A 23,055-nucleotide genomic window follows, 5' to 3' on the forward strand; every position below is an offset into this window, starting at 1 on the left:
GCAGCAGCTTTCTCCACGGCCACCAAGAGCTACTACTTCGCCGGGTTCAGCAACAAGACCATCCACTCCTGCCAGCTGCATAATTCGTCCAGCAGCAACGAAGCCGGTACAGTAGCCGACCCGCCAGCCGACCCGCCCGCTTTCTTTTCTGATCCAACACCAAGTTTCTCAGTAACACCATGAAGACCTGATTCTCAGACCAAAACCAGACATGAACTCTGAGCTCTGACACCATTTTACTTCATTTATAAAGAAAACTGATTTTATTTTCACCTGAAATATCTGAACATAATGATGTCATGAATTGACGTAATGATGTCATGAAGTGACGTGATGATGTCATGAAGTGACGTGATGATGTCATGAATTGACGTGATGATGTCATGAATTGACGTAATGATGTCATGAAGTGACTTGATGATGTCATGAATTGACGTGATGTCATGAATTGACGTAATGATGTCATGAATTGACGTGATGATGTCATGAATTGACGTGATGATGTCATGAAGTGACGCTGAGAATCAAAGTCTCCAGTTCTAAGTTAATTTTTTAATTCAGTGTTTCCTGATTCATTTTGGCTGATGTTTGTTTCCTGTTTCCAAACAGACGACCTCTGCGAGGGCATTTATCCTGGTAAGACACACACACACACACACACACACACACACACACACACACACACACACACACACACACACACTGTTCCAGACTAGGAGAAACTGTTCGAAACTGTTCCAAGGTGTGAAAAATGGTCTTAAATTGTTCCCAAGTGTTCCTAAATGTCTCAGACTCTTCCAGTCAGTTCCAAAGTTTTGACATTGGTCTAAATTCTTCAAATTATTTCTAATATGCCCCCAAATATTCCATATTTCCACAAATTGTTCCAAAACATTCCACATAATTCCAGTGTTTCCCCAACGGTCTGATCCTGCTTCAACGTGACCTGAAAGTCCTCCAGGCTTCATGTGACCTTCATTCGGATGTTGTCTATTTGTGGAAAACTGTGAGGTTGGTCCTGCAAGGCATGATGGGAAATGGCTTCTCTCCTCTGAGCTTACAGCTTATTGGATCTTCGTTTCTGCTTGGGCTGTTTCTGGTGAATGTTGGAGAGGCACAGAGGCTGGAATCTCGCTCCTGTTGCTGTTCCGACCTTCAGTCGGACCACTTCCTGTCCTGATGGACGAACCCGTCTGAACTTTGATCCTCTGCTTTCCAGAAAAAGCCAAGCTGAATTTCTACCTGCTGGTGATGAACGCCGTCCGGGTCGTGTTCACCAAGACGTTGGCCTTCAACACCATCCTGACCATCAGGGCCGTACTGTTCTGACCTCCGACCGGGTTCCGATCCTCCGGGCCGCCCACCATCAAACCGATGCAGGACAGCGTCCAATCAAATGCCTTCCAGATGTTTTATTCTCCTCATTTTAACAACATACATGTTGCATGATGCAAACACACATACAGCAATCAGCAGTTCTAAAACTTTAGAAATTTTCTTTCTTTTAGTGATTTTCTCAAACTGAAAGTCTTATTTTACACACATTTCTCATTTCTGTTCATTTAAAGATGAAATATTTGTCTTTTTTTTGCTTTACATATTTTTTCATAGTTAAAAAGCAACAATTATTAAAATACTGAAAAAAGAAAAAAAACAACAACTTTTTTTCTGTTTTATATTTTGATTCAGAGCTTATATCATTTTCTAAAATTTTATTTTTTTTTACAAATTCTACATTTACATACTTCAGTTTTTTTAAGTCAATTCTGCTTTTTATTTCTTTTTTAAGCAGTAAATTCAAAACACATAAATCTACAAAAAAAAAAATAGTTTGGGATAAAAATATAAAATTCATCAAAGAAATAAAAACTACAGTAAATAAATTCACCGTTTAGATTTATGTTATTACGACGTGAACATCAGATCCAGAGAGACGAAATAAACCTGATAATCTGACAACAAACTGTAAATAATTAAGTTGGTTTTGTATTTAGAGGAAACGTAGAACTTTACATCTTCTGTCGTGTTTTTATTCATGTCAAATTATTTCTATGTATAATTTCTTCTTCATTCTGTAGCCATGTAGAAGTTAAACTTTATTAATAAAGCAGCTGTGATTCAGAGTTTCTGTTCTTCTTTTTTCTGACGTGACGACGTTACGATGCTTCAGACACACAACGATCCAGAAGTCCTGATCCAGACTGACTTTTCTTTTCCCTGGAAAAACGCAGCAGTGTTTTATTAAAACATGTTCAAACATTAATATAAATTCAGTAACTGAGTCAGAACCAGAGTCAGTCCAGTTCTAAAAGTTTTTTATTCCTTATCACGGTCTGAGTCCTCTTAAAGAAACTTTCTGTCATTTCATATTAAATAGTCTTCAGGAACAGTTCTCCAGGATCCTTGAAGGACTTTCCAGGAACAGTTCTCCAGGATCCTTGAAGGACTTTCCAAAGTTCTTCTTTGGATGTTTCTGCCTTTTGTTCCGTTTTCCATCCAGATGATCCCACACTGCTTCAGTAATGCTGAGGTCCGGGTTCTGGGGAGGATCCATCCCTCCGTCAGACCCGTTGAGGTTCGGGTTCTGGGGAGGATCCGTCCCTCCATCAGACCCGTTATGGTCCGGGTTCTGGGGAGGATCCATCCCTCCGTCAGACCTGTTTCCACTGATCTTTATTCCAGTTCTTGGGTCATGTGACCTACCTCAGCCTTTTCTCCCTGTTTCCCTTAAGGATGGCTTCTTGACAGCTACGTTTCCATGGAGACCATTTCTGATGAGGCTTTAGTTATCAGCATATGGATCAGCTGAAGGTCCAGAGGCACCTCTCAGGTCTTGGTTCAGGTCTTTGTGGGACAGTTTTTAGTCCTGACTCTTCTTCTTCTGTCCTCCACGTGTCCAGTTTCTGCCTCCATGCTGAGATGAGCCAAGTTTCCAGCTACCAGCTGTTTGCTGCTGAAATCCTGTTTTCTGTCAGACTGGATCTTTGCAGGTTTAAACCAGTTTAAACTGCTTCTTTGCTAAGTTGTCTAAGTGTCGACACACCTTCGGTTCATCCACCGAGTTAGGAGCTTTTTTCTCCCTAAATAGCTCAGAGTTGTTCCTCTGAAACTGGTGCGGTACCAGGACTGGACTGGAAATGAGGGGAAAAAACAGAAAATGTCCAAAGACAAACTCTGAAAGACCCTCAGAAAGCTGGAGAACTGTAGATGGAGACCACTTTAGAAGATCAGAGAGGACTGGATGAATAATTCAAATTTAAGATTAGCTCCTTCGGTCCTGCAGCTTGTGGAGATCCTCAGGGTTTAATCCTGGGAACGCTTTAACTTTTACTTAAACTTGATTGATGGATTTATTTCAAATTTGATCTGTAACATCTTTGCCATTCAGTTTGTTTCTGGGTGTCAGTTTTCACAGCAGCAGTTTCATCAGTTAAAACCACATTTCAACAGAAACCTGCACCAGAAACAGCCCAAGTGGAAGCTGCAGATAAAAATCTGACTGAAACCCAACAGCAGCTCAGTTTCACATCAACAGGAAACGCTTTGGTTGAACATCAGCTCGGCTGTCGCTTCCTTTCACACCAACTTTACACGACACACTCACTCAGACTGAGCTCAGTATAATCTACAAGCTTTATTTTCAGACTCATTTTCCTCAGAACTGAAGAGAAAAATCCACGTTTATCAGCAGCTTTCACTGTAGAGACACTTTAAAAAGAATGAGACAACATCCGGGATAAAGTTTAAAGCATTAACATGAGAGGGATGATGTGCAGGAGCAACGTGCACAAGAAATTCCACACAGCTTTTCCTTTTTCAGCAGGTTTTAACACCTAAATCATTTCTGTCCCAGATCTGCCTCCTCCGTCGCTTCTTGTTTGATTAAAAGAGAAACTCTGGCAGTGGTCCTTTAAATGACTGAGATGTCCTTCATCATCCTTCATCATCCTCCGGACACCGAGGTCAGACCAGCTGACAGGGCGCCTGAGAGGCGCTGCGACCCGGTGGATGAAGCAGGAACTCCACCTGTTTGATACAAACACCAGCTTCACCAAACAGGTCACGTGTCAAACATGATCATCCTCACGTTTTCATTTCATCAGAATCTTTTCAGACCGATGAGGTTTTATTAATTCAAGACAGATTCCTAACAGTGCAGCGCGGACAGGAGGGCGGGTGGAGAGGAGGGAGGCCATGTAGGTCAAGTTCCCAGGCTGGGACCTGAGTCTGGGTCTGCCTCAACACTGCCTCCTGCTGGACAGATGGAGGAACACACTTAGTGGTAGAAACTGCAGCAACACACACTGCTACCAGAAAAATCTCCATTAAAAATAAAATTCTAGAAAAATCTCAGAGTAAAACTGAGTGAATGAAAAGTCCTGTTATTATTCATATTAAATAACTCATCCACCATCCACTGTCTCGGGTCCACTTTAATTCTTGGTGTCATAGATCATCAAGGTTTTGGAAACACCAGGTTTATTTAGGACATTTCTGTCATGCTGCCCAACGTGCTTTACAAACTACAACTCATCTAAAATAAAATAAAGTGAATAAAAACAATTAAAACCAACAACGACCAGGACAGTCAAAAAGAAAAATGTTCAGGGCAACTTGTGATAAAAGCCAGCAACATCCATCACATTCGGACTTTCTCTAACTTCTTTACATCAGTGATGCTTTTACGTCTGCCAGTAACCTTCATCCGTTCCTGAATACGACAGCAGGTTGCAGCCAACCTTCACGTGGAGGACAAGTTGAGCTTCTGTCTGGACAGAATTCAGTTACAGTGGGAAGAAATGCTTCATGTGTTTTACTGGAACAAAGAGATGCTGCGAATGCACACATTGATTTGGTTTCTTGGGTCTAAGGCGTGTCGGGCCAGGCCGTCCTGCTCAGTCTGAATATACTGAGATCTATAAAACCTTTATACACACTCCTCCCTTCATACAAAGCGGCTCCATCACTGGTTTCTCTTTGTCTAGGTCAGTAGGTCCCAAACTTTTAGAACCATGGGCCTTAAGATAACTTATGTTGGTGTTTGGTGAATCCCCGGCTGGAGAGAGGCTGGTCTAGAAGACGATCCTGTCTGACATCTTAGTACGTACCACACCAGGTCAGGTAAATACATCACATCCTTTATTCCCAGCGGCACCGCTGCCATGTTTACATTTTATTTAATTTACAAAATACCTTCAAACACAACTTTGACACCTCTCACTATTTTCAGGTTTAACCTGCATATTACTGGTCACAGCTGCTGTCAATCATCCTGCATCACACTTTCATGCACACACTCATATACAGACATTTCTTTTCTCTTCTGTCCTGTTAATACGACCTCAGTACATTTTCTTCTTACTCTTGTCATTTTAATATTAACTGACTTACATGCTTTGGATTGAGTGGATTTTTACGTTTGCTATGTTTACGTGTTCATGTGTATCTGTGTCCTGCTGTGTTTCTACTCGGGCCTCTTGGCCAGTTTGGTAATGAGAATTTGGTTTTCAAGCATTTTACCGAGTAAAAGGAAGGTAAGAAAAAAAGCAGTGAGTGATAAAAATACACTCCTCTGGCAGCTGGAGTTTCCTCTCAGGTGTTTTTAGGCCACAGCTGAAGTTTGTTTAAGAAACAGGTCACATCAGTTGGGTTTCCCGCCTCTAACGAACAGCATCTGACGTCTGTTGAGTTCATGTCAGAGAGGAGAAGCTCTGAACCTGAACCTGGTCATCAGGAGGGATCCAGAACTTCAACCCGATAACTTCATGTTCCCAACGTCGGTCTGACTGTGGACCGAACATCTGTTAAACAGGAAACTTCTAACAACCGACATCAGGCTGACAGGTTCTACAATTTTCTGATTGATCAGCAGCGTGGATGTGTGAGAAGAAGAATCGCTACGGGAAATGATTACTGACCTTGCCTCATTTAGGTTTTACTCACAGAGAAAGATGAAGGTTTTCACCAGATGAAGTTTTTACCTGCAGAGATGAACTTTGTCCAAACTCTGACAGAATCAACACGCCGGAGGAAAACAGAAAAAAAAAGTTTCAGTAGTTCAGCTGTGAAACGTCACGTTTGCGTTTTTATTTCTGAAGTTTCTCAAAATGTTTTTTTTTTGTTTTTTACTTTTGTTGGAAGAAGTTTTCAGTTTTCCATTCACTAGTGAAGCCAATCTGAAGCGATCTTTGGAAAAGCCGAGAAACAAAATGAGACACGTGAAGCTGTGTGGAGTCACCAGCAGGGGGCAGTATAGGCTGCACTGTTAGTGGCTGTAATTAAGAAAAGAAGTAGTTTTCTTCATTTTCTTTTTGCACCAAACCAGGTAATAAAAACTAGTGTGCCTCTAGAGAGAGAGTGGCGTCATCTCCGTTCACTGCAATGGTTCAGTTTTTTCACAGCAATGGCGGCGTATGGAGCCCCTCAAAAGTTCCCGGAAGTTAGCAAAAGCTAAGCGACGGTCAATGTATTTCAATGGAGCAGATTGTCGGAGCTACACTTCTTCAAGGTAAGATGTTTGAATAGTCATATTTCCATATCAGTTGTGCATCTAAATCAACTTGACATGAGTAATTAAATATGTTGGCGGATTGTCACCGTCTAGATTAATATATTTAGAGATTACAAACCGATAAAAGTTTATGCTAGCACACTGATAGCAGCAGATGCCACAGGCTGATGAATGTAAATTCTGTTCGTCAATATAAATTGATCCAACACCGTTGATAGCGAGGTTAATGTGTAGGGAGAGCGATTGTAGTTACATTTTTATTTAATTTTAATATATTTATAAGGCTGTGGAATTATGGACAAAGATATGAAGATGATTCTGTATGTGGGTCATAATGTGTGACCACCGCATTTCACACATTTAACACTATAGGCCAGGCCAATAATTACACCGTTCATTTTACATAATAACTAGAAAGTGAGCTGTTTTGTCGAATAGTACAGCCCATACAATTATACAATATTAGGGCTGTCATTTGATATTGCAGGGTGAAAAGTTCAGTCATATATATTCACTATATATTATACTATTATATATTAATTATGTTGTATTATCAGTTCTGGGGTTGTCTGCCTTTAACTGGGATACTGTTCTTCTTCACCTTCCTGCTTTGGCCACTTTTAAGTGTTGTTTCCTGTCTTTTTTTCTATATTCTGCAACCTCAACCATATAAATCTCCCTGTGATGTGTTTAATTTAAAAATAAACTTGCCAATGATATGGTCTTTGAAAATGTGTAATGCATTGTTTTAATATGATTACTTCACATATTTTTTTGTTTTCACAGTCCCTGATGGTGGTCAGATGTATCCTGCTGACTTTGGCCATCCATATTTTCCTTCTGTCCCTGTCTTTGGGGAAGCCATACATACGCACGCCGTTCTCTGAGCAATTGGAGCATCCCCATGCAGCACAGCATACCATGGTGAAGACTGTATTCAAGGATAGCAGAGAAAATAAATGGCTAGACATGCTGATCTTGTCGAGTTTTATTGTAAAGGAATTCTTTTAGGTATTAAATGCATTTGGAAAACAAAGGGTGTTTGTCTGATTTATTATGTATATGTAGGGAGTAAGTCTTGGGATAGTTAACAAATAGTGATAGAAAGCCATGTATTTTCCATGAATTGAAATCAAAATTTTATTTATTTGCCATGGATTTTCTGTAAGAACACATTATATTGTGAGTCAGTCTGCCTCAGTCAAAATAAGTCTTAAGACTTAAAAGCAATTCACACAAGTAAATACTAATAAGTAAGAATAGATAACCCATTTATTTGAAATGAATTGGGATCTAAATTTTATTTATTGGATATAGATTTCCTGTAAGAACAGTTATCATTATGCTGTGAGCCTAGATTTATTGTGTAGTCACTTGATAAATCATTGTCTTCACCTGTTGGTATGCCTCAGTCTGAAAGATAAAGTTAAAAAAACAGAAAATATTATGATTTACATTGCTGTTGATGTCAAACAGGTTTAGTAAAACTTTGATGATTCATATCAATGAACACAACTATAAAAATATTGCAGAGCAAAGCCTTCATTGATCATTATTTACCGATTATCGTAGTTTTCTTATTATTTTGTATTGGCCGCCAAGCACTTCCTGGAACTTTTGGAGGCTACATGGACCACGTGATCGGCAAGCGTTTTGAGCTTCCGGTGGCACCACTCTCTCTCTAGAGGCACTCTAATAAAAACACGCCTTTTATATTTTTCTCCAACACTTTGATGAGAATGAAACGCGTTTTTCAATAACATTTTGTTAAATTTTGTTTCCAGTTGATAAACTTTTAGGCCACACCCCTTAGAAGGAGGCGGAACCTCTGTTGGGAAACAACGCCCGGGAGACGTGTCTGTCCTGGACGGTGGACTTTAAGGATTCATGGACAAAATCATCATTTTAACAAAAGCAGAGCAGACTCACAGATGTGTGTCGCCTTGATGAGGAATGGGAAGTGGACACTAACAGGAAGTGGATGCTAACAGGAAGTGCACGTTAACAGGAAGTGGACGTTAACAGGAAGTGGATGCTAACAGGAAGTGGATGTTAACAGGAAGTGGACGTTAACAGGAAGTGGATGTTAACAGGAAGTGGACGTTAACAGGAAGTGGATGCTAACAGGAAGTGGATGTTAACAGGACACAGTGAGGTCAGTGTGAGATTATGTTTTAATCTTGTCAGACAGACTAAAACTTTAAATCACTTTAAGAAAGAGTCACAAAGTGACAGTAAAATAAATGACAGTAAAAGTTTTAACTGATTAAGCTGTTAACGCCTTAATTTATTTATGGTTATATAAACTATAATAAATACAGTAAGAAAATCAGGAAAAATTCTAAAAAGAAAAAGACTGGAATTAAATTAAACACAATTAAATATTAGTTAATTAATAACAATTTTTTAACAAAGATACATACAAAATAATAATATGGAAATAAAACCATAAAAATAAATAGCAAATAAATAAAAAAAAGAAATTTGTTTAATAGAAAATAAAAAAGGTCAAGAGATGAATAAAAACACTGAATAAAAAAAGTGTTAGAATACTTTAAAATCCAGATATTTAAGATGTCAGCAGACGACGTGAAAAGATCTTCAGGTCAGTGTGTTTTTGTCAGAGTGTGAGTTACTGTGTGAAGAACCAGGGACTAGAAAAACTTTATTTCAGTACCGGAACCAAACTGGTTGTTCAAACTGGTAAGAAAAATAATTTTCTGTTTCTCACTTTTCAAACATTTTCTTGTTATTCTTTTGAGTTTTAAACAGTTTTCTAAATGTTTAGTTCAAGAAAAAAGCTGCAAAGAAAACTAAAATCAAACATCAATTTAACGATAAATCATTAAAGTTAGAAAACCTCAGAAAAAGAAGCTGAATTTGCTTCACAGATAAAATAAAGAGTGATGGTGGATAAAAACTGGCAGCAGGTTTAACCAGAGTTTGAGTTACAGTCTGTATTTTGGTAAATGAACCAAATTAAAGTCTTTAAAAATTTTATCGTTTTAAATTAAAACTCTCATTTGATTATTCTATTTGGATTTATTTTGTTTGTGAAAAAAAAAAAAACATCAGTGAAGTCAGAAAAACAAGATGAAGTGAATTCAGAAATTATTATTTTTTTTTATTCTTTAAAGGCAAAAATTAGATTTATAGACATTAAAATGTTTAAAGGAGGAAAAGCTAAAATGTCTGAGACAGATAATCATGTTTAACCAGAGAGATGGAGAATAAGTTAAAACAAACAATAGAAACTGAAGCGACGCAGTTTTCGTCATGGACTGACGCTCAGTGTGAATCAGGGAAATGATAAACTTTATTTTGGAAAAGGAACCAAACTAAACGTTGAAGCAGGTGAGATTTTTTTCATCATTTCATATTTTCTTTATTATTTGCTGATTTTTCTTTAGATTTCTGTTTTTTGGACATCGTTACTGATGCAAACTGAGCGGCTCAGAACAGCTGCAGAGCTGCCAGGACAAATAAAAAATAAAAATACTGACGAGAAACTCAGAATTTTACAGTTTAAAAGAAAAAAAAGAACCAAAATATTTTTAAACTCTGAAATAATAAATTCACTGTAAAATTCTGAAGATAAACGAATGAGAAAAACAAAAGTAAAATGAGCCCAGATCAACATTTTACTGTGGTTTTATGCTGAAATTTTAATTTATTTCTTTAGTTTGTTTAATTGAAGCTGATCGGAAAATAAAAAGTTTGTTTTTATTATAAAGAAGAAAATCAACATCAAACTGAATCAAACTGGATAAAAGAAAGAGAAGATAACGAGTAAAAAGACATAAAGCAGAGAAAGAATCAGAGAATCATGTTTAATCAGACAGATGGAGGATAAATAATAAAAAAAAAAGCATTGAAACGGTGAGATGATGTGAAACTGAGTTTTTTACATGGACCGAGTCTCAGTGTGAATCAGGGAGGAAACAACAAACTTTTATTTGGGAAAGGAACCAAACTGAAAGTTGAAGCAGGTGAGATTAAAAAAAAATCTTTGTTTTATTTCTTCTTTCTTCTTTTTTATTTTTTTTTTGGACATCTTTATGGATGAAAACTGAGATGTTAATGTAAAATAAATTTATTTCATGGTTTTAAAACAGCAGAAAATCTCCAGAATAGCAATGAAATGTTCAAAAAGACGTTAAAGTAAAATGAAATATTCATTTTCATTCATTCATTCAAAATGAAATATGAGATATGAAATAAATAGATGGAGCAGTTTTCGTCCCAGACTGAATCAGAGTGTGAAGAATCAGGGACAGAAAATGTTCTTCGGCTCAGGAACCAAACTCAACGTTGAAACTGGTGAGATTTTAATTTAAACTTTTAGATATATTTTTAAAGTCTCTTCAATTCATTTTTTTCTTTGTATTCTCTATTTAAGAGAATTAAACTGGCACAAAAACAAATGAGCTGTTTTCATTAATAATAAAAGCAGGATAAAGACATAAAAATAAAAAAGAAACTGGATTAAAATCAAACAGCTGCAGAAAACAACTTCAGATACAAAAGAAAATCGATCAATTTGGTGATTAAAAACTCTGTTTGTTTCTCAGAATGAGGAATCAGGAATGATTGTAATTCACTTTTAATTTTTAATTTCTTTAGACTTAAAATTCTGCTGTTTGAGATTCAGTCTGAGTTTCTGTTTGACTCGAGCAGCAGCTGATTTATTACATAATCATAAAATAAAATCACATCAAAGTTTGAAACAGTAAAAATACCATCAGCTAGGAAGATATTAAATTAAACACGTAATTATTTACAGTTAAAAACATTTAGAAACCAGGAGCTGCACATCATAAACAAATATGAACATGCATTTATGAGTTAAAAAAATGGAAATAAAAGACTAAAATTAATGAAAATGTGAAATCAGTTTAGAAAAATGTTGAAAATTAAATCCAAACAGCGCCGAATAAATTAAAATATATTAAAAGTTACAACTTATGATAAAAAATTCATGTAGAAGTTACTGAGTTTGTGTGAAAACAGGATTAATTTTCACATTTTAAATAAAGCTTTGACTTTGTTGAATGAGAGTTTGTGTATGAGTGTGTGTGGTTGTGTGAATGGAGCTGGAAACAAAGTGATTTTCGGTAGTGGAACGAAGCTCATTGTGTCCGCAGGTCAGTAAATAAATAAAGTTTTTACATTTTACATGTAGATTTCCTCCCTGAGAAGTTGAGCCACCAAATTAAAGCAAATTAAACCTTAAATCAGACGAGAATTCTGGTTCAGCCTGGTTTTTGTGGAGGTTTCAGGCTCGGTGTGACAGCTCAGGGAGGGTACAGGACCAAGTTCGGAAAAGGAACAAAACTCTCAGTTTACAGCAGTAAGTAACGGTAAAATATTAGTCTGATAAAATATCGTATGTCGTCGCCTGATTATTTTTCCATAATCCAAAATTATTTGAACTTCTTTTTAATTATTACAACTTAAAGACAATAAAATTTCAGACTTTTCAGTTTCCACTAACAGTTATTAAAACTTTCTAAAAAAAACAAAAAGTTTGCACAGAAATGTGAATTCTTTTTTAAAATTTATCCTATGAAAACATAAAAAACCCAAAACTACTCTGAGAGAAAATGGATTATTCAACATATTTTTCTGGTAAGAAGTTGTTTTAAAAAAGAAAAGAACTTTAATTAACAGTAAACATTTACAAGTTTAAATTGATCTCAGACTTGTTTAATATTTGAAATGATTTCTCACACGAACTTGTGTTAAATCAGTTTATACGAATGTTAAACAGTCATGTAGTTTTTGTTCAGCTCTTCATCACAGTGTGAGAGGAAATAATGAAAAACTCTTTTTTGGTGGTGGAACTCGACTAATTATCAACTCAGGTGAGATAAAAATTTTAATTTGAGAGGAGAAATGGCCTTTAAATCTAAATAAGTCTGCTTTTTATCCACTAATATTCGTCGTTGGATGTCCCAAAAAGTCCTTTTCTATTAATTCTATGTACAGAAAATATAAAAAGTTTTTGAATTCTTTTGGAATATTTTAGAAAACCTTTAAAAATCAGGTAAAATACATCTGGTTACAGCTGAGTAATTAAAATAAAAAACAACAGAAACATCAAGCGCATGTTTTATTTCTAGAACGTTAAACAGTCGTGTAGTTTTCGCTGAGCTCGGCGTCACAGTGTTACTAGAAACACAGAAAAACTGATCTTCGGTCGTGGAAGTCGACTGACCGTCCACTCAGGTGAGACAGACTTTAATATATTCTATATCGGAAGAGAAAATGGAAAAAACCAACAAAAACTAAATAAATCTGCTTTTTATTCACTAATATTCTCTTTTCTGTTTCGTAATGTAAAAGTTATTTAGTTCTTTGGGAATATTTTACCAAAACTAAAAATGAGAGAAAATGTAATTAATTCCAGCAAAGTTACTGAATCTTCAAAGTTGAGATGAATAATCAGAATATTATAAAGTGCTGCTGTAATCTGTGATTTTCAGAGTTCTGCTGAAAGTCTCTAGTTAAAAACAGGTTTTCAGAAACAACCAGGGAATAAATTTAAAATTTGATCCTGAATTTGTCAGTTTTACAGAATGAAAAGCTTTTATAGACCTTCATTAGAACCAGAAAGACTTTTTATTTCAGAAATAATCTGACCAGAACAAAGCGATCGTGTTTCTGTTTGCTGTGAATCTGAGCCGCTGGTGTAGTTTTTGTTCAGCTCTCGGTCACGGTGTGAGAGGAACTGCCGATAAACTGATCTTCGGTGCTGGAACTCGGCTGATTGTCGACTCAGGTGAGACAGAAATCTTAGATCGTCGTTTATTTACAGGAGAAAAGTAGAAACACCTCATAAACCTGTTTCTGGATTAGCCAGAACGTTCCAGAAAATTTCTGAACGATCAAAATCAGACGTGATTTCACCGTGTGAAAGTAAAAACAAAGAAACCGGTGTTTGGTCGTGGACCTGAACTCACCGTGGACACAGTTTTACATAAAACCGGTGTTTGGTCGTGGACCTGAACTCACCGTGGACACAGTTTTACATAAAACCGGTGTTTGATCGTGGACCTGAACTCACCGTGGACACAGTTTTACATAAAACCGGTGTTTGGTCATGGACCTGAACTCACCGTGGATTCAGTTTTACATAAAACTGGTGTTTGATCATGGACCTGAACTCACCGTGGACACAGTTTTACATAAAACCGGTGTTTGGTCGTGGACCTGAACTCACCGTGGACACAGTTTTACATAAAACCGGTGTTTGGTCGTGGACCTGAACTCACCGTGGATTCAGTTTTACATAAAACCGGTGTTTGATCGTGGACCTGAACTCACCGTGGACACAGTTTTACATAAAACCGGTGTTTGGTCGTGGATCTGAACTCACCGTGGATTCAGTTTTACATAAAACCGGTGTTTGATCGTGGACCTGAACTCACCGTGGACACAGTTTTACATAAAACCGGTGTTTGGTCGTGGACCTGAACTCACCGTGGACACAGTTTTACATAAAACCGGTGTTTGGTCGTGGACCTGAACTCACCGTGGATTCAGTTTTACATAAAACCGGTGTTTGATCGTGGACCTGAACTCACCGTGGACACAGTTTTACATAAAACCGGTGTTTGGTCGTGGACCTGAACTCACCGTGGACACAGTTTTACATAAAACCGGTGTTTGGTCGTGGATCTGAACTCACCGTGGACACAGTTTTACATAAAACCGGTGTTTGGTCGTGGATCTGAACTCAGTTTTGGGTTAAAGTTGATTTTTCTGAACAGAACTAAATGTCTGAAGAAAATAATCCAGTAAAGCTTCAGTGATGTTTGTTTTGTAGGAAGTTGGAGGCTTTTGTGTTTGTGATGACTGTTGCTGGAGAACTCTGGATAAGTCTGCTGGTGGAAGCGGTGTTTCTGAGGACTGGGAAGCTGGTTTTTGTGGTGCTGTGTGTTGCTGTGTGAATTCTGGTGGAGCTTACGGGAACCTGCTGTTTGGGTCCGGTAGCAGGCTGAAGGTGGAGAGCCGTAAGTTCATCTTTTTACTTTAATATTTAACTTCTGCTTCAGGGTATTTAAACTGAAAACAGCAGAAAGTTCAGACTTTTAGACGTTTTAACGCCAGACTGCTGAATTGATTTAAGTTAAACTCACTGTTTGTTTTTGTTGTTTTTGTTATAATCGAAGAGAAAAACTCAGATAATTTGATCCAAGTTAAAATGTTTATCATTTTTCATTTTTATTTAAACATGAATCGGAGCATAAAGCAGAAGATGCCATCAGGATTTAATGAAAGTTTTTAATAAAATACCATTAAACAGAGCAGAAGTTAAAGAGTGAACGTTGGTAAATCCTGGATGAAACTGCAGGTTTTCAGTCAGGCCTCAGTCACAGTGTGACGAGAGGAAACGATAAAATCCTCTTCGGTGGTGGCGTTCGGCTGAAGGTTGAATCAGGTGAGAAGAAAATGAACAAATTTAACTCTTGAAGTTCAGATTTTTGTTTCTGTGGAAGATTTAAGGTTTAAAAACCAAGAAACAGATTCTTTAGATTTGGTGGAGTTTCAGTTAAACAACGTTGAGTCTCTGACTGGAAATAAAGAGAAACATGTTTGAGTTCGTTGTTGGGTACCGGTCAGGATGAGTTCCTGTGAAATAAAGTTCTGGTCCTTTTGTTGTTCTGGACCGGTTCGTTCGTTTCCAGCCTCACAGAGACGAGACCTGCTTCTCCGTTTGTTTAGAAAATGAATCTGCAGGCTCGTATCAGCAGTCAGAAATACTAAAGACAAAAATATGTTAAAAACTTTATTGAACCTGAACTTTGAAGCAGGTTTGATGATGATGGTGTGATGATTTTACCTTCATCGTCAGAGCAGAGTCTGGTGTGTTTTGGTCATGTGTTGTGCTGCAGTGTGAAGGGTTCTGGTCTGGATAAAATCCTGTTTGGACCTGGAACTGGGCTGACGGTGGAGTCCAGTAAGTCTCTTCATGGTTCAGCTTCATTTAGTGTGACTCTGCTGATGAACCTCATTAAACACCAGAAGCTTCCAGATAAACAGAAATGCTTCATTTTAAAACTAAATCAGTGTTTTCTGGCAAATTTGTCTGATTCTGATCAGTAACTCAAATTGATCGCAGGGCAGTGTTTAATAAGCTGGATAAAGAAGCGTCTCAGAAATATTTTCAGCTCAGTTTAAAGACGTTTTCTGGTTCAGGTTTTTAGTTTTTTATCAGACTGAAATCCTGTCGTAGTCGAAACTCTGAAGAGGTTTTTGTACTGAGACCCGACGCTGTGTGAAAACTGGAGGCTACGATAAAATTCTGTTCGGATCTGGAACCAGAATGACCGTCGAGTCCAGTGAGTTCAGGAACTTCTTGTTCGTTTCGACTGAAAAAAGGTTTTTATTGCAGCTGATTTAACATCAGATTAAACCGTAAAAGTTTTTCACAAGAGCTCCTGGAAAAAAACACAATAGAGATTAAATGAAGTCACTATATTTAAATATTTACGCTTTGCTTTAAGCTGATCTGTAATCACATTTGTGTCAGGACAGAAACTGACTTCATCATCGTCATCATGGAGGATTTTATTAGAGAAGGAACCAAACTGTTAACAGCTCATGACTTTAACTCATAAAGCTGAAAATATAACTAGATATTTTATTTAAAGTGCAGCAGCTTAAAATCACACTGAAATTCAATGATTTTATATTTAAAAAACCTAACAGAAATATTTCAGATTTCCATCAGAAACAGCTCAGAATAAAAAGAAAGATCTGTATCTGCAGAGCTGGTCTTTAGCAGCTGAATCTGGACGCGGAGTTCATGTGCAGGAGTTTGCTGTTGTGTGAATGCTGCACAAAGGCTGATCTTTGGACGTGGAACCAGTTTAACCACCGAATCCAGTAAGTTCAGATTTATTTAAAAAGAGATGAAAACATAAATGGTTAGGGTGGTATTCTCTATTTCCACACGTGTAATGTAAAGGTTTCTACATGCTAGAATCATGTGATAAACATGTGAAATTGTCAGGAACCTGAATATTAAAGAAAAGTGTTAAAAATGTTGGAAGTTTGGTTCGAAGCTGTTTAGACTCAGTTTGAAAATGTAAAAGAAGACGATGAAGAGGTTGACTGAGTCGGGTCGGCTGAGTTTGTGTTGTGGAGCCTCATGTTGTGTGAATGTTGGACAGAAGATTGTGTTTGGAGAAGGAACCAGTCTGATGGTGGAAACCAGTAAGTGTCGATCACAAACACGAATAAACGGCTAAAAAGTTACGTTAAAACTTGAGCTGTTGTTTTACCTGCTCTGAACTGTGGATTATTTATTGGCCTGAAGCTGGAACAGAAGCCATGAAATGCTAAAATATTAGAATTTTAAATGAAGTTTGTTCCAGTTTAAAATTTCTGTAAGTCGCGTTTGTGTCATTAAACGTCCTGATGTGTGAACACTGGAGGGTTTGGGAAGGTCGTGTTTGGAGGAGGAACCAGGTTAACTGTTGAAACCAGTAAGTAAAATTAAAATAAATCATAAACATGTCTGAAGGTTACAGGAAGGATCAGCTGATGTTTCACATGTGCACAAAATTTAAAGTCTGAATGAAAATATTTAAGGTCATATTTGGAAATAGAGCCAAACAATCATTAAACCCAGAAAGTCATTACATTATAAAGAATGTTTTCAAGAGAAATAATGGCGAAATAAAAGAGGTGAACATTTTTAATAAAACAATCCTTAGACAGGAAGGAAATTTTAAGATATTCTGTATAGGAATTAAATACATAAACTCAAACTAAACACCCCCAAAACTAAAGGAAACTTAGGTTTAACTAAAATGTTAATTATATAAATAGACATTTATGAAATTAAAGAGAAAACAATTTAACAGGTTTGTGTCCTGAAGCTTCCTTATGTGTGAATAGCAACCAAAGGAAGATCATGTTTGGACGTGGAACCAGACTAACCATTGAAACCAGTGAGTAAATCGCTTTTTATTCAGCGTTTCTCATATTTTTTCTTCATCAGACATCTGGAAGTTTAAGATTTGTACATCAGAGGATGGGAAAAACAAATCAGAATAAAACTCAACAAAACATGAAAATACAGTGAAATTTATCTGTAATGTTGGATGTTTTTAGATCTCTGTGTAACTGGCAGGGTTAGAATTATCTACCTGGAACAAGTTATTCTGTTTTAGCTAAACCCAGAAAGAGAAATAAAAGATGGTCATGATTTTAATAACAAAAGAGCTTTTAGAGAAGAATGTGAAGACTGAATGAAACATGGCGGTTTGTGTCATTAACCGTCCTGATGTGTGAAAACTGGATCGTTAAACAAGATCGTATTTAGAACCGGGACCAGGTTCACTGTTCAAGCCCGTAAGTAATCAGTTAAATTATTTATTTCACTTTCATTAAACAGTAAAAAAACAAAGGCTGAATATTTTACATTGAGACGAACATGCTGAGTTTGGCCACAGATCAATCAATAACAATCAGAATAATCAATAACACGAGGAGAATAAAATAAAAAATTTTAATGGTGAAATCTTTTTAAAATGCAGCCGCTGGCGGGAGGGAAGAATTCTGTGAAAATTTCCCAAATTTCATGTAAAATATTTAGTAAGTTCAGGTTAAACAAACAGAAAATAAATGTAAAAACGTGATTTTAGTGTAAAAGTAAAGTTTTCTGTTGCTGGGATGGAAGGACGGTGGTTTTTCTGGCTGGTTCAGTTTGTGTTACGGAGCTTCGTGTTGTGTGAATGTTGGAGGAGGAAATAAAATCTTCTTCGGAGAAGGAACCAGGTTAAACGTGGAGCTCAGTAAGTGTTGAAAGAGATTTTAGATATTCAAGAAAAGTAAAAACAAAAGATATAAAACAGGACGAGTCGATGTTCCAGGTTTGGTAGAAATGTTGAAGTTTTGTTTAGAAATTGTCCTGAAAACTGATCAGATGTTAAAAGGAGCAAAATCAAAAATTCATGTTCCTGTCAAGTTAGAAAATTTTTCTGCGCGTCCAGAACTGAAAATAATAATAAACATAAATAAAGAAACAGTAAATTATAAAAGCAATTTTTAAAAGCAATACAAAAAGCTTAAAATCAACGTTCCTGGATTAAAAACTCGAGTAAATATCAGAGTGAATGTTGCTCCTGACGCGTGAGGTTACAGTTAAATGATGTTTGGATGAAACCAGTAATTACAGAAATCATCCATCAATGAGTTTATAAAAGAAAACATGTAACATACTAAATTAATAAAAATCAGACTAGTCAATAAAAAGCTGATTTAATCTGATGTGACCAGAGTTTGTAAAATCTTTGCAGCAGCTGAACGTGTAGAGAAATTTCCAGTTTTCATGCAGAATATTTGAAGAAGAAAAGGAATGAAAACATAATTTAGGTTTCCTTGTAAACAAAGAACTTGTTTGCTTTACTGGAACCAGTTTGTATTGTGGAGCTTCGTGTGGAAAAACTGAGCCGGGAATAAGATTTCTGAAGCGGTTCTTCATGTGTGCCGTTATTGATCAGCTCAGTATTTGTGTTGTGGAGTTTACTGTTGTGTGACTGGAACAAACCAGTTTAAGATCCTCTTTGGAAGCGGAACCAGATTAATTGTTGAACCAGGTACGTGATGATTATTGATGATGACATGAATGTGATTGCGCTGTGTAAACCAGACTAATTTAATCAGGTTTATTAGATCTGGTTTGAGTCAGATTTCGTCTGAATTTGAACCCTTTAATCATAATTTTAATCATGGTTTAATCGTGATTTTAATCATGGTTTAATCATGGTTTAATCGTGGTTTAATCCTGGTTTAATCCTGGTTTATTTGTGGTTTAATCCTGGTTTAATCCTGGTTTAATCATGATTTTAATCATGGTTTAATCATGACTTAATCGTGATTTTAATCATGTTTTAATTGTGGTTTAATCCTGGTTTATTTGTGGTTTAATTGTGGTCTAATCCATGCGAAGCTGCTCTAATGTTGGCGGACGTGATGGACAGGCAGAGTAAAACGATGTGTTCAGGTGAAAATGGATTTAAGACTTCAGGCCGGTTCTTGTGCTGAGGCTTCAGGCTGTGTGACTGGTGGGAATAAGATCATCTTTGGAAGCGGCACCAAACTGATCGTTGATGACAGTAAGTTGATGAAAAGGCTGATTGATCAGTTCGATCATGAAGTTGTAAACTAGAACCTTTGGATTTTTTTTTTTTTTTAGAGAATCTGAAGAATTTCCACAAACTGGACCCGACTAAGAGATGATGTAAAAGTTGTGACAAATGAAATGTGAAAAACCTGCAGAGCTACAGTTTGCGTTTCAGCGTTTAGTAGAGGTTTCTATGTTAGTACTGGACTGGACTGGACTGGACTGCTCTGGACCGATCTGGATGAGGCTGCCGAGCGGACTCATGGAGGTTTTGTAGAGTTGTGGAGCTGTAGTTCACAGTTGCTGCGATCGGGCCGGTTCTTGTGCTGAGGCTTCAGACTGTGTGACATATGGTTCTGGTGTTAACAAGCTCGTCTTCGGAAGCGGCACCAAACTGGTGGTTAATGACGGTGAGTCGGACTCTGTTGGTTCTTTAGGGCCAACGTGGCCACATGAATAACAATAAAAACCCAAAGTGAGTCAGTATAATTCTGGATCAGCAACCGTAAAGCTTTAACTGTTGTTCTATTGTTGGATCGGTTTTTAACTTTGACGTGAACTTTAAATGAAAATTAAGTTTAACGTAAAACAGCAGCTTTAACACAAGTATAAAAGTACAAAAAAAAGATGTTCTGAATGGAGTTTGACTTCAGTTTGTGTCATGGAGCTTCGTGTTGTGTGAGTACTGATGGATATAAGATCTTCTTTGGAAGTGGAACCAGACTAACCATCGAACCCAGTAAGTTCTGATCCATATGAAATGTTAATATTGGGAAAAATCTTTGTCAGCAATCAATTTTTCAAAAGGAAACTAAATAGAAATACTGAAATTTTCCCTCCGCATGTCTGTAAATATTACAATGAAATCTTAATCTGTTAACTAGACAGGTATCTATTCAGATAATTCATATTTTAGATAAAATAGGTTAAATAACAGTAATCTGTCTTGTTCTGTTCTGATGTTAGATTAATTTAAAAAAGTCAGATTAAAATTTTACATGTAAATGACATCTTAAAACAATAAAAACTGTACAAACACAATATCAAATGTCACATTTTATCTATAAAATACATAATATTAACGCCCCAAATACTCACTGTCACAAAACAATGATAAAAAAAATGAACAAAACCATTAAATTTGTGCAAAAACCTCCAGAGGACTATAAATCTAACTTAGAGACATTACAGGTATGAACTTCAGTGTATTTAATCAAGGTTTTTGTAGCTATTTATAAATTAACCCTTTAACGTCTGAATTTATTTACAATTATAAAAAAAATACATGAAAGAAAATAATAAGAATGGAATTAAATAAAGTACAATTAAATAAATGAGTAACAGTTATTGAATAAAGATACATATAAAATATGAAATTAAAAACATAAATAAGAGTGAATTAAAGCAAATAAATAAAAGGGTTAGATTAAAATGTGCGACTCCATAAAGAGGTTAAATATGAACCTGTTAGTAAAATAATGCCAGATAACGTGTAAATTTCCTGAGTGGAGTCTAGTGGAGCGGCTGGGTTTGTGTTGAGGAGCTTCACGTTGTGTGAATGATGGAAGTCGACAAAAGATCTTGTTTGGAAGTGGAAGCAGATTAATCGTTTCGTCCAGTAAGTACAATCCTTTCTATAAAAACCTCTAAAGGTTAATACAACCAGTGTTTAGAAACTTTGCTTATATGATGTTTTTCTTGTCTTATGATGAGTCAGAATATTTAATTACCGCTAATACCCTGAGGGGCCACGTAGGCTCAGCAACAACAGCAGGAACCACGTTAACCTTTAGAACCAGTAACACTTGGTTCCCAGAATCTTTAAAAGTAAAATAATAACAGATTCGTACACAACACAGAAATTAAACAGGATATTTATGTTGACGGGAAAAAAATTGATAAGAATTTATACGAAAAAAAAAAATCTGTATTTTCATAAAATATAAAAATGTGTCTGAAATTTTATGTTTTATTACTATTTCTGTCTTTTTGCCTAAAAGCTAAAAGAGTTGGGTAATTTCTACATATATATGATTATTTATGAGTTAGTGGAGTCGGTTGAGCTGCTGGGTGTGTAGATGTGTGAATGATGGGAATAAGTTCTTCTTTGGAAGTGGGACCATAAAACCCAGTAAGTCCTGATGAAGATCTTTTTTTTTTGTTTCTTTGTTTGTTCATTTTGGAAACACAAACAACATTAAAATGTTTGGTCTGCATCATATTTTAATATCAGACTTATTGGGAAATAATCAGACACAAAACAGTTGACTATATATAAAGAAACTAATAACATATGAAGTTTGGGTTTCTGGGTTGTTGTTGTTTATGTGCGGAGTTTATGGTGAGGAGATTCACACTGTGTGAATGATGGGAGGAAGATGCTCTTTGGAAGGGGAACCAGACTAACCATTGAACCCAGTAAGTTCTGATTTTAGCTAAAAGGATTTTGAAGATGCTCCTTATGTGGAAATCTTTACAGAAGCTGTCTGGATGGTGGAAATTCAAAGAGATAAACCATAATCAGGATTAATGGTCAGACTTTGGAAGTTTCTTGATCAATGAGAAAAGATTCAGTTCAGTTCAGATCATAAGAAAAGTGATAAGATCATATTTAATGATCACCTTAAATCGATGTTAGTTTGCAGATATGACTTTTATTCTTTATATTCATTATATGAATATAGGTGGATATTTGGATGTGGAACCAGAATACTGAACTCAGTCAATGCTGCTATTGATTATAGATTTTACGGTTATTAAATAAATGCTGAGACTTTTACTTCAACACGCTTTATTACGCATTATTAACTCTGAGAAGAACTTTGTGGATGGATTAAATCAGAGTTTTATTGGGGAATCTTGGAAGTTCGTATAAACTCGTCTTTGGAAGTGTAACCGCTGAAGCCAGTAAGGCCTGAAATTCATCACTAATGTTTGATATTTCAGATCTTTAAAGACAAATTTTAAGACCAAAATTAAAACCAGAACAGTTTCTGTTGTTCTGAAGTTTTAAGTTGTCGGCAAGTTAAAAACGATTTTATGGAGTTTATGTTGAGGAGATTTATGATGTGTGACTACTGGCAGTGGGTATAAGCTCATATTTGGAAGTGGAGCCAGATTAACCGTTGAATCCGGTAAGTTCAACCTATGATCTAAAATGTTTTCTCTGAAGAGTCTTTATAATGAAATAAAACCAGTGTTTTACTTAATGTTAAAATTCTGATGTTTGGACTGATTCAAGCTCATAAAATATAAAACATCCCGATGTAGTTTGTAAAAAACAAAAAACTAAATATAAAGAAAACAAATCAAAAGCAGAAGTTAATGATTTGAGCTGAAGATTTCTAGTTTTATCTTTATAATCCACTAAAACCCGGTTTACTGAGCAGCTGCTCACAGTGATGGA

General features: G+C 36.3%; 1 protein-coding gene and 1 gene segment (V, D, J or C); both read left to right on the forward strand.

Annotated features, from left to right (window-relative positions):
* LOC121645098 (zinc finger protein 420-like) overlaps window positions 1-23,055 on the forward strand; it is a 1,096,702-nt gene that overhangs the window by 937,746 nt on the left and 135,901 nt on the right. The window lies entirely within an intron of this gene.
* Window positions 21,992-23,055, forward strand: part of LOC121645174 — a 49,894-nt gene continuing 48,830 nt past the window's right edge. Inside the window, 1 exon segment of the C gene segment in view lies at window positions 21,992-22,067. Coding sequence covers window positions 22,028-22,067 — 40 coding nt within the window.

Source organism: Melanotaenia boesemani, chromosome 8 (assembly GCF_017639745.1).
Source record: "Melanotaenia boesemani isolate fMelBoe1 chromosome 8, fMelBoe1.pri, whole genome shotgun sequence".
Taxonomy (NCBI): domain Eukaryota; kingdom Metazoa; phylum Chordata; class Actinopteri; order Atheriniformes; family Melanotaeniidae; genus Melanotaenia; species Melanotaenia boesemani.